This window comes from Phacochoerus africanus, chromosome 8, assembly GCF_016906955.1.
Source record: "Phacochoerus africanus isolate WHEZ1 chromosome 8, ROS_Pafr_v1, whole genome shotgun sequence".
NCBI classification, from domain to species: domain Eukaryota; kingdom Metazoa; phylum Chordata; class Mammalia; order Artiodactyla; family Suidae; genus Phacochoerus; species Phacochoerus africanus.
The window spans coordinates 161,033,529-161,046,752 of NC_062551.1; the positions used below are offsets into that span (position 1 = coordinate 161,033,529).

The window sequence follows — 13,224 nt, forward strand, 5'->3', positions numbered from 1 at the left end:
TGATTTGAACCCTACCCTGGGAACCTCCAAATGCAAAGGGTGCAGCTGCAAAAAAAAGAAGGTTGCCTGGCATATAGTAAGCATTCACTTAATGTTAACTATCATTATTATCTATCAAGTGCCAACTTGGTAATGTTAACTTATGCTGGAAATTCAGAGATTAATAAAACAGTATTCCTACCCTCCAAGTAAGTGCTCAGTCTAGTGGGAGAGACATATATGTAAATATATAATTATAATAATACAATGTGAATAGAACACAGAAGTGAAGCCATTCAGTCTAGGGTTGAGAGTGGAAAGAGTACCCGTGAGTGCCTAGACACTTGAGTTGGGCCTGAAAGATGAGTGTAATTTTGCCAAAGGAGAAGTATTCCAGGCCAAGGGTAGAGCACATGCAAAGGCAGAGAGGCATGCAAAGCCTGGTCTGTTCAGGGAGCTGTGAAAAGGCCTGCATAGCTAGGGCATAGGGTATGGAAGAGGGGCAGTGGGTAATGAAGCTGATAAAGTAGCGTCTGTGCTAAGAAACTTAGACTTTATCCTAAAGGTATGGGATTATCATTGAAAGTTAGGAAAGAGGAGCGTTGTGATGTGATTTTCATTTAGAAAGGTAAGTCTGTGCTTTTAACAATGGAAATTTCTTAACAGTGGTATATAACTACAAAGTCTCCATAAAAATAACCCCCTCAAGATTGTATCTTTCTTTTAGATGAAGTTTAAAACACTTTTATAGTAGGACCAGTTTAACATCCTTCACTTTCCCACAATATCTGGCTAGGTATACTACTCATAGTAGATGCTGAACAGTCATTGCCTGAAACTAAGCCAATGTATCAAGCAGTTCAGAACAAAAAGTTTTATATCTAAGCTTCTAAGACAGCTGCAGCAGTGCTGAATCCTTTTTTTTTTTTTTGTCTTTTATCCTTTTAGGGCCACACCCACTGCACATGGAGGTTCCCAGGCTAGGGGTCTAATTGGAGCTACAGCTGCCGGCCTACACCACAACAACACTACTCACAGCAACACCAGATCCTTAACCCACTGAGCGAGGCCAGGGATCAAACCTGCAACCTCATAGTTCCTAGTCGGCTTCATTTCTGCTGTGCCACGATGGGAACGCCTTTCTTTCTTTTTTCTTTTTTCTTTTTTCTTTTTTTTTTTTTTTTTGAGGGCCGCACCTGTAGCATTGGAAATTCCCAGGCTAGGGGTAGAATCAGAGCCACACAGCCACAGCAACACCAGATCCCCGACCCACTGAGTAAGGCCAGGGATCAAACCCACATCCTCATGGATTCTAGTTGGATTCGTTTCTGTTGCACCACGAAGGGAACTCCCATTATTTCTTTTCTTTTCTTTTTTTTTTTTTTCTTTGCTCAAAGCAATGTACTGTATTATTAGTTTTGCTGCTCCTGTTTGGTTTCCTTTTTTTTTTTTTTTTCAATACATCATTTTTTTTCTACTGAACAGCATGGTGATGCAGTTACACATACACATATACATTCTTTTTTCTCACGTTATCCCATGCTCCATCATTAAATGACTAGACATAGTTCCCAGTGCTACACAGCAGGATCTCATCCATTATTTCTTAAAATAATTTTTCTCCCCCTCTTCCCTGCATCTTATTTTTAGACTGAAATTACACTTATATTAGATGGCCAAAAGTTATCCCACAGGTAGCCTTTCCAACTTCCTGCCTTCCTTGGGTCTAAAATAAAATTCGGTTCCATTTGGGCCTCTAGATTACCCAGACAGATAATCTGCTTGTCACTTTCCATATTACCTCATCATTGTCAGCATTGATTTTCAATTTCCCCTTCATTTCTGTTACCTAGGAATTTTTCTTTCTTTGTTCTTTCTCACATGCTGAGTAATACTTTTAAAAAATTTTGCTATATTTTATCTACTATCTCTAAGTATTTATGTTGAAGAATTTCATGTCTTTTGGTCCATATCTCCTTAGAGACAGGCCAGGACCATTTCCCTGTTTTTAGGATCCTACTTATTAGAGCAAAGAGCAATGTGTACATTCTAACCTGGGCATTCAGAGGAACAAATAAATACCATATGCACATGGGTGTTTATGTATGCAGTTGATTATTATTTGAAACAGCCCTAACCACTATAGCCTGCTTCAGTTTGGTAATTTGAAGTATTACATTAGTCCTTTGAGAATTAATGGATAACTACTAATTTTAAACACTACCGAGGAGAAACAAGTTACACTTAAATTCCATTTCTGGTTAAATTCCTCATTTAGGAACCAGTTGATAGCTTATAAAATGTTTTCATTCTTTTTAATGGACATTGTTTTTAATGGGTTGTAGGTGAAATCTAATTCATTGGCCACTGTCTCAGAGATGTACAATGATATTGAGCCACCCTGTGTACCACAGTGGAGGAAAAGCATAGGCTTTCAGGAGAAGAAGACTAGGTTTGAATTATAATCCCAGCACTTCCTAACAAGTCATTATACTACTCAGAATAGGAAAAAATACACTTGCATAAAAAATTATGAGTCTGAAAAATACTTTCCACAACTTTAGGTATATAACTGTTGAGCACTGGTAATTCCACTCATTCATCTGACAAATGTGTATTGAATGTTTGCCGTGTGTAAGATGGTAGCCTAGATACTAATGAAATACAGCATCCCTTCCTTCTGAGAGCTTACAGCTCAGGTAGAGACAGTGAGACAAATATACAGATGAGTGTAGCACAAAGCAGTATGAGAGCAGTGACAGATGAAAGGCTCCAGTGGAGATGATCTCTTAGTTTTGAGCAATCCAGCTTCTCACTTTGCTGTAACAAGGAGTGTTTTCATACCAAGTAGCTCAAGCCATAGCCAAGGTAGCACCCGAAACCTATTCCTGAACCTGATCATCCAGCTTCTAATAACTTTGTCTGATGCATCCTCTAAGATTTAGCAAGGGAAACCTCTATAAGGGCAGTATTTATAGGACACAGGAGAAGTTCCAAGATGCACATCTACCTTTCATGAAAACAAATTTATATATATATATATATATATATATATATATATATACACACATATATATGAAGTGTTAACCTCAGCACCTGGAATTTTCTTTAAAATCTAATCATATAGAATAATATGGGGGGGGAATCTAAGAGGTGTTCTCTGAATCCCCAATTTGAAAGTGGTTGTGAATAGGACAATTGGAGAGGCAAGAGTAAAATCTATGAGACAGAAGAGAAGAAATGATAGCCATTCACAAGCAACTACCAAACATACAAGAAGCTGTGACCGTAATGAGTTTAGGAAAATTCATCCTGAGCCACATGCCTGAGCCAGTCCTTCTGTCTGTGATAGGGATTTCTGGGGCCGGGGCGGGCGGGGGGTGGGGGGGGCGGGGAGGAGGATGTTGGGAGACCGGGATTCAGATATAAGTTCTGCTACTGACTTAATGGTCTTGCATAAGTTATTATTACCCTCATATGATTCCGGTTTCTTCAGCTGTATAGTGGTTCTGTGGGACATGTCGGTCTTGTATATTTCCAAAAGTAAATGAAATGCTGGTAGGGTTTTGAGTGATACAGCCAATGGAACAGGGTTTTCCAGCAGGAGAGAGTGACATTAATTAAGGAATAAGAGGAAAGCGATGTAAAACTTGAACATTGAACTCTTTACAATAAATCAGTAGACTCCTTAAAATAATAATGAAAGTGGTCCAAGCATGATTACCTTACGCCTTCCTCTCTTAAACTGTGGCCTGCCTCTGTGTCCCCACCACTAGTGTGATGCCTAAAGTAGAATTCATGCTTAATGAATATTTCTAAGAAGGAAAGGAGGAAAGAGAAATAGAAGGGAGAGAAGGGGAAAGGGAAGGAAGCAAGTTAGCTGATTTAGGAAGTCCTCTCACAACAGGTGCCGTATTTTGTGGCAGGGATCCTTTTATTTAATAGCCTGTCATATCTGTTACAGTCGATTTTATTTTTATTTTTTATTTATTTGTTTTTATTTTTATTTTTATTTTTTTTCATCTTTTTGCCATTTCTTGGGCTTCCCATGGCATGTGGAGGTTCCCAGGCTAGGGGTCCAATCGGAACTATAGCCACCAGCCTATGCCAGAGCTACAGCAACACGGGATCCAAGCCACATCTGCAACCTACGCCACAGCTCATGGCAACGCCGGATCCTTAACCCACTGAGTGAGGCCAGGGATCAAACCCACAACCCCATGGTTCCTAGTCGGATTCGTTAACCACCGAGCCACAACAGGAACTCCTACAGTCCGTTTTAAAAATAGTTGTTTACCTAGAATGCTTTCATTAGAAACTCTATTTGTGCTCAGAGAGGGCTTCCAGCTATGCTAGCTTTTAGAAGGTCACTTTGTGTACATAGTGTCATAACAGGTCATTTCTGCCTAGCCAGTCAGTTTCATTGACTCAGATAGGGCTGCTTTGTGGATGAGCCACAGCAACTCCAGATCCAAGCCACATCCTCAGCCTTCATTGCAGCCCACAGCAACACCAGGTCCTTAACCCACTGAGTAGGACCAAGGATCAAACCGGAGTCCTCATGGATGAACTAGTCAGGTTCGTTACCACTGAGCCACAATGGGAACTCCAAAAATTCAATTATTTAATTTAATAAATGATGAAAAAGGGAGACATTGTTTTCTGAAGAAACACACAGCTTGCTACTAGCAGGGCTAGAACTTGAGCACAGGTCTGCTAATCTCATTACCTCTCCTTGGTGACTGTTTAAGATATTATATATCAAATATGGGTCAGCCAGTGTCAAATGAACTATTAAGTGGCCACTCTATACAAACTTGTTTATTGAGTGAGAGAAGGAATTTACAGAGTAATCAATTAGGTTAATGCAAATATAAACAGAAATAAACAAAATGTGTCCTTTCAGGCGGATTATATCTGATAATAATAAAACTGTGGTATACAGACCAACGTGAGAAAACCCAGTTGGAATTAGTGAAAATATACTTAAAGAAATATGCTTGTATTTCTTGAAAATAAAAATGCTAATGGCTAAGTATGAGTCTCAAAGTAGGAGTTTTTAAAACCTATTTTCCGTCATGTGTGATATTATATGACATGTAAATTATCCTGACTGCTTTGCAGCCTAAGCGGTCTCTATTTGTTCTAACATAATTTCCCTCTCATACCCTTTCATCAGAGATGGTATAGCAGTTAGCTTCAGGCCAGCAACATCTAACTCTGTCTCATTTTTTATTTGAAAGATTAAGAATCAATGAAATACTACTATTCGTATCAGAGATTGTGGAATTAATGGAATCACTGAAACCGAAAGGAGTATGAGGCTTCAGGGAGAAGGCCAGTCAGAGGGAACACCTAAGATAATGCTAAGCATATACTGAACCTGAGTAAGCATATATCGAATTGGGGAAACAAAAAGAAAGAATTAAGTTAAACCATATGAAATTTCCATTTTTATAGGTCAAAACCAGTCAAAAATTGTTGACTTCATATGATTCGGCCTGATGTACAAAATGATCAAAAAGGGAACCGATGCTCTAATATCAGCAGGTGTGGATATTCTGTAAAATTCAAGTACACGTGTATTGGCTGTATGCCAGAATTTAACAGATAAGAAGTTGAATTAACTTTTAATTTCATATGAAATTACAGTTTAGATGTAGGCAGAAGGCATAATTGCTTCAGACACTAAAAATATTCTAAAAGATCTTCAACATAAATAACTTATGCGTCATGCACACTTCATGAATACAAATGTTGTGGGAAAATACTTAGTTGGTAGCTGAGCTTCAGTGGTGTCATCTGGCTGAGGTTAAGCAGCGTATTTTTCTTTCAGCCTCTTTCTGTGCTGACCAGGGAATTACTTCCTAGTCGTTCACGCTCTCCTAGCTCTTAGTCCCCATGCTGATAATCTCCAAGTTTATCTTAGAAAAATCAGGAGAAAAGGTGAAGGGAACTAGTCACTGTGACATGAACTAAAGGTCAGGTGCTTTGCTAGATAGTTTATATATTATTACATTTAATTCTCCCAAGAGCACTATGAGACAAACATTGTTTACTTTTTACAGTTGAGGAAACTGAGACCCAGAGAGGTTAAATAGCTTGCCCAAGGTCACACAGCTGATAAGTGGTAGAGCTAGGTTTGAACATCATTATTTTCATTTATCTACTATGCTGTTCACCTTGTTATTTGTTGACTTATTTATACCATACATTTTAAAAGTGCCTTGTTTGGAGTTCCCATTGTGGCGCAGTGGTTAACGAATCCGACTAGGAACCATGAGGTTGCGGGTTCGATCCCTGCCCCTGCTCAGTGGGTTAACGATCCAGCGTTGCCGTGAGCTGTGGTGTAGGTTGCAGACGCGGCTCGGATCCCGCGTTGCTGTGGCTCTGGCGTAGGCCAGCGGCTACAGCTCCGATTAGACCCCTAGCCTGGGAATCTCCATATGCCGCAGAAGTGACAGAAGTGGCCCAAAGAAATAGCAAAAAAAAAAAGACAAAAAATAAATAATAAATAAAAGTGCCTTGTTTAATTATAATAAAATTTACATATGAGTAAGATGGGGGATTATCATTGTTTTTTTCTGTAAAAACAGTGATATGGTAAAGCACATTTGAATCATTTTCCTTTCTTTTAAGGATGAACGAGAAGCCAGAGAAAATGTGAAGAGAGAGCAAGATGAGGCCTATCGCCTTTCACTTGAGGCAGACAGAGCAAAGGTAGGTTTGGTCAAGGGACTTCTAGGATAAAGAACTCAATCCTAAATAGTCTTTCATTATTTAAGTGCCAGCTCTTTAATCATTTTGATCCCTGAGAGAGTTGGGTTTGCAGTAGAGAAAGCAAGATTCAATTAACAGAAAGAATATAATTCTACCCCTGGTTCTTAAAGCTTGGTTCATTTTGACAAGTTAAATTTTTCGAAGAATCATGAGAAAGGAAAACAAAAGTGGGCCTGGTATTTACTTCTTTTGTTTTTTAATCAGTCTGTGGTAAAATCTATCAGTGTTAAAAAAAGCTCTTCAGGTGATTGTAATGTGCAGTCAGGATTGAGAATCACTGATTTATGTAGTGCTTCCTGAGCACCCACTTCTGTACTGGGAAGTGAAGGACAGGAAAATGAATAAGCCACAGTTTCTGCCCTCAAAAGGAGGGTCACAATGTGGCATAGAGTAGATTAAGTCAAGAGCACGGATAGCCGGACACTTAGATGAGGATGTCTTAGGAAATGAATGCCTTGGGAAAGCACTGAGCTCTGTGAGAGTTCGGGGAACAGGAGTTTTTCCCAGTTTTTTTGGAGAACCACAAAATGGGGAACGTACTAGGAAGGGTTTCATAGAAGAGATGATACATCCAAACTGGATAGAGAAAATTAGGATGAAGTGATATATGCTAGCAGCAAGGGGCCGGAACGCACGGGCTCATGATGGAGGCTGATGTGAATGGAGTTTGATATTTGGGTACAGGAGAGGTAGCAGAAAAGACCAGAGAAGTTCTAAAGGATCTCGAATGCTACGCTAGCTACCCAGAGCTCCCCGGGTGTTTGGATAGGAACCCAGCAGGATCCGAGAGCTATGGTTTGTTGTTGCTTTTTTTCCATCCTTGTTCAAGAGAAAAATGCTTTGATTACCAAGGTGTACCTATGGGCCATACTGGAAATGAGCTCTTTTTCTTTCTCCCTCCCTCCACCCCCCACTTTTTAGAGCTGCAAGTGCGTCACATGGAAGTTTCCAGGCTAGGGATCAAATTGGAGTGACAACTGCTGGCCTACTCCACAACCACAGCAACATGGAATCCGAGCCACATCTGAGACCTGCACCACAGCTCATGGCAACACTGGATCCTTAACCCACTGAGCGAGGCCAGGAATTGAACTCGCATCCTCATGCATATTAGTCAGATTTGTTTCCGCTGCTCCACAACGGGGACTCTTCTTTTTCTTTCTCTTTCTTTTCCCCTCTCTCTCTCTCTCTCTGTTTTTAAAGTAGGCCAGTGTTTATTCAGTGTTAGATCTGTTTCTCTTTTATCAACAGAGGGAAGCTCATGAGAGAGAGATGGCAGAACAGTTTCGTTTGGAGCAGATCCGCAAAGAACAAGAAGAGGAACGTGAGGTAGGACATAATTTCTAGAAAACGTATTCAAAAGCTAGGTCTGTTTCCCACTGCATAGGATCCTAAGTCTGTTAATGTTTCTTGCAACTTACTTCTTTCCACTTTTCCCAGATTCATTAGAGTGTGAAGACTAACTTTTTTTAAAATTATTTTTAAAATTTTGTTTTTGGAGTATAGTTGACTTACAATGTTATATTAGTTTCAGCTGTACAGCACAGTGAATCAGTCATACGTATAAATATATCTATTCTTTTCTCCCATATAGGTTATTACAAACTGTTAAGTAGATTTTCCTGTGCTGTAAGTTCTTGTTAATCATCTATTTTATACAGTAATGTGTATATGAGACTAACCTTATTTTTAAAGAATCATTCCTGGTGTGTTGTGTTGAACTCTTAGAAAACCTGACCTTGTACTAGATTCATTGTTTTCTATTCTCTTCAGTTCCTCTCCCCTTTTCGTGCCTGACAAGTACTCCCATCCTTCCTAAATATTGTCTCACCCCAGAAACAAAAAGACTGTATTTTTCTCCCCTTTTCCCAGGCTTCACTTTAGCCATCAAAAGACACTATGAGTTACTTCTGCAACATCTTGTACTGGGCCTCTGTGTATGAGAAATCCATGTAGCTTGGCTGATATCCAGCCCCCTGAGTTCATGTCATGTCTATGACAGTAGAGAGAATTTTTCGTTCACTCATTTTGCAGATATTTTTTTGACTACTTAGTACATGCTCCAAATCTATTAGGGAGTGAGGAAACAGATGTGAGTCCTCCCCTCCAGGAGTTCATAGTCTTATAAAAATAGAATCATGTGCCATATGTAAAAGTTATTATAGAGGTTTACCTAAAGTGCAGTGGGGAAAAAGAGAAGGAGTGTCAAATGACTTCCTAGGATGGTTCACACAGAAGGACTTTCAGAACTTTTTTCTAGACATGGAGTTAATGATAATGGCAAGATTCACCTATAAAAAGAGAAGCCATCTAACAAGTAGTGGAAAGGCCTAGAGGGGCCTAACTTGGTCTGAGGAAAACGCCATTAGTTATCATTCTTGGTCAGAGGATGCTACCTTGTACCTTATGCAACGAGTTTTTTTTTTAATTGAAGTATCGTTGATTTACAGTGTTGCATTAGTTTCAGGTATACGGCAAAGTGATTCAGATATAGATATAGATATATGAAATATATGAATATTTCATTTTTTCATATTCTTTTCCATTGTAGGTTATCACAAGATATCAGATGTAGTTCCCTGTGCTACAGAGTAAATCCTTGTTGTTTATCTCTTTTTCTCTTTTATATATCTAGTAGTGCATATCTATTAATCCCATGCCCCTAATTTATCCCTCCCCACTTCTTCCCCCTTAGCATGCATTTGTCTTTCTCTGTCTGACCTACTTCACTTAGTGTGATAATCTCTAGGTCCATCCATGTTGCTGCAAACGGCAATATTTCTTTTTTTTTTTTTTGCCTTTTTAGGGCCATGCCCACACTGTATGGAGGTTCCCAGGCTAGGGGTCGAATCAGAGCTGTAGCCGCTGGCCTATACCACAACTCACAGTAATACCAGATCATAAACTAACTTAGCGAGGCCAGGAGTTGAACCTGTGTCTCCATGGATACTAGTCAGATTCATTTCCACCAAGCCATGCTGGAAACTCCCAATATTTCATTCTTTATTATGGTTGAGTAGTATTCCTGTGTGTGTGTACGTGCGTTTGTGTGCACACGGCGTGGGCGCACAGGTGCATGCACACACCACATCTTCACATCTTTATCCATTCATCTGTTGATGGATACTTAAGACATTTCCATGTCTTGGCTGTTATAAATAGTGCTGCTGTGAACACTGGGGTGCAAGTATCTTTTCGAAATAGAATTTTCATCTTTTATGTATTTCCATAAAAATTTTTCACTTTTATATATGCCTGGGAGTGAGATTCCAGGATCATACAGTAGTTATATTTTTAGTTTTTTAAGGAAACCCCATACTGTTTTTCCATAGTGACTGCACCAATTTGCATTCCCACCAGCAGTGTAGGAGGGCTTCCTTTTCTCTGCACCCTCTCCGGCATCATCAACAAATATTTTTTTTTTGAACAAGAACTGTGCTAAGCACTGAAAGGGAATCAGATGATAGTAAGACACTTTTCTCCTGCAAGAAGAGATTACATCTTTTAGGGAAGATGTATAACATGTCTATAAGTAACAGCCAATCAAGAGAAAACGTACTAAACACCATAACAGAAATAAAAGCAAAATACTTTGAAAGTTCAGGGGCAAAGTGAAAATCTTCTACAGCTTTTGTAATCAGACAGTGTTACAAAAGCAGTGATATTTGAATGAGTTCTTGAGAGATGTGTAAGATTTCACTGTTTGTAAATCAGAGTTTATTCGTGTTCAAACATATCTTATATGTACAAGATGCTGTGCCTGACAAGCTCTTAGTCTTTATACATGCTGGGGACTCTCAGTAGTGGAAGATGGAAAATATTTTGTTGAACATTTCTATGTATCAAGTACTCTGCTAGCTGCTTAACCTATGCTTACTCATTGACCATTAAAACAAGAAACAGGGTTAGGGACTTCTCTTTCCAAGTGAGAAAACTGAAGCTCATTGAGAAGTCGCATATAGAAATGGGAATACCTGAGATTCTTACGGTCTTTAAGACTCCACTGCATTAGAAGAAGGCCTTATATCATCGTATGTGACTATAGGAATCATGAATGCAGAGTTCCACAACAGTTTAGATCTGTGGTTTGTCACTGTACTCTTAGGCTATTTCAAGAACTACAGTTTTAAAAATTAGGGCTTTTCGCTTTCAGGCTCTTTCACAAAATGTGCTCTCTCAGTAGTGTATCTTCAACCATATTCTTGCTAAATGTCAAGTGTTCACCGTTAACTGCATGCTCTGGATCCAGAGCTTGGTAGCGTATGTACTTTCTTCTAATGACTTAATTTATTTACCCAGGGCTAAAATTTTCTCTCTTTCCAAATGTAGATAACCCCCGTCCTGTCATAGAAAACCCCCTAAACATCCTTTAGCGTATCTCCGTGTGTATGTTCTAGCTGTAAACATGTGCAAGGACGGGGCAAAGGGAAAGAAAGAATAAGCCTTCTTTGCAGCTAGGTATTACTCGCGCTTGTCCATTGATGTGCTCTCAAAAACAATTCAGGTAATGCTGTATACTCTGTCCTCTCCCCCAGAAAGGCATGTTAAAAGCTCTTATAAATCCCACCATTAAGAAACTGTTTATCTTTAATTTATCTTAATTCAGTCCTATCTAAACTTATTTGTCCCTTTTTTCTTGGAGTACCAGTTAACATATTTCAGCACACTAGAGTATGACAAACAACTCTTTGGGAAAAGCTGGTATTATGTAACCTCTGAAGAAACGGAGACCCAGAGAGATTATACAGCTTGCCTGTGGTCACCAAACTGGTTGGACACATAATCTGGACTAGAAGCCAGGTCACCTGACTTTTCACAGTAACACTGCCTCTCCTTCTAACCAGAAATCCTAACCCATAAAATCCTATTGAGAAACAAGAGTAGTTTTATTATTTTTATTACCTCTAGTATTTCAAAATCCTTTAGAAAAATGAAATGTTGATTAGTCAAATCACCTTGGTTATAGGAAATTCCTTAGGGAGTGGCCTCATTTTGCTGTGTGGTAAGTATTGGAGTAAAATCAGCAAAATCAATCCCTAGCCTGGGAACCTCCATATGCCTTGGGTGCACCCCCACCCCCCCATAAAAATCAGTAAAGTCTAGGAAGGCCTTTTTTTTTTTTTTTTTTTTTTTTGGTGGCTGTGCCTATACCATGCAGAAGTTCCCAGGCCAAGGATCAAACCCATGTCACAGTAGTGACAATGCCAGATCCTTAACCACCTAAGCCACCAGGAAACTCTTAGGCATTTTGACCTAGTCCTTGGCCATGATAAAGTGAAAGTCTCTAAAACTATTCTGAAGGAAAAACAAAGAAATGACAGCAAAAATTTCTGCTATTTTACTAATTTATATACTTATTCTTTCCAAAATGTGTTTTAGTAACTTATATAAATGTATGCAATCCCACTGGATTAAAAACAAAAGATATAGAAATCAGGACAAGGTCAAATAAAGAAAGATAAAGCTAAAGGCAAGATTAGTATTCTGGAGTTCCTGACCTGGAGCAGCAGAAACGAATCCAACTAGGAACCATGAGGTTTTAGATTCGATCCCTGGCCTCGCTCAGTGGGTTAAGGATCTGGCATTGCCATGAGCTGTGGTATGGGTCACAGACGCAGCTCAGATCTGGCGTTGCTGTGGCATAGGCCGGCAACAACAGCTCCAGTTGGACCCCTAGCCTAGGAACTTCCATATGCCATGGGTGTGGCCCTAAAAAGACAAAAGACAAAAAATATTACTATGCTGACAACAGATAATCTAGTACAGGCACCAAATGCATGTGACTGAGTTCTGTATATTTGCCACAGAATGTGTTATATGTTTCTCTTGGGCTAAAAAAAAGGAAAATATGATTGTTTGCAAGTTTCACTCTGTCTTTAACATCAGATAAAGGCCGATGTTATAGTCCCTCAAAAGGTGCCTAGATTTTTCACACACAGAGACGTTAGAGCAATGTTTCCTGTCATTCCCATTCAAGAGGAAGCTGTCAGAGTTCCCGTCATGGCTCAGTGGAAACAAATCTGACTGGCCTCCATGAGGACACAGGTTTGATCCAATGGGTTAAGGATCTGGCATTGCCGTGACCTATGGTATAGGTCACAGATGCAGCTGGATCTGGCCTTGCTGTGGCTGTGGTGTAGGCTGGCAGCTGTAGCTCCAACTTGACCCCTAGCCTGGGGACCTCCATGTGCCTCAGGTGCAGCCCTAAAAAGATCAAAAAAAAAAAGAGGAGGCTGTGTAGTTTGGTTATTAATACTATCCCCAGCTATATCCACTAGCTACAGTAGTAAGAGTGAGTCATGTATAATAGCTTCTTACAACTTTATGTGACTCAGAGTCATAAGGCCAAAGCAGAGTTTAGTAAAAGCATCTCTGCAAAGGCAGAAACAATACAGTTTTCTGGTAGTCCTGTTTAAAGGATGGATTTTACAGTAACTAAAATGTATGAACTGCATAGCCTTTAAG

The 13,224-nt window shown here is 39.5% G+C and overlaps 1 protein-coding gene across 1 annotated transcript in view; it reads left to right on the forward strand.

Annotated features, from left to right (window-relative positions):
- FAF1 (Fas associated factor 1) overlaps window positions 1–13,224 on the forward strand; it is a 428,908-nt gene that overhangs the window by 369,847 nt on the left and 45,837 nt on the right. The window contains exons 16-17 of the mRNA XM_047789144.1: window positions 6,619–6,699; window positions 8,011–8,088. Of these exons, the coding sequence (XP_047645100.1) occupies window positions 6,619–6,699; window positions 8,011–8,088 (159 nt within the window). The remainder of the gene's footprint in view (window positions 1–6,618; window positions 6,700–8,010; window positions 8,089–13,224) is intronic.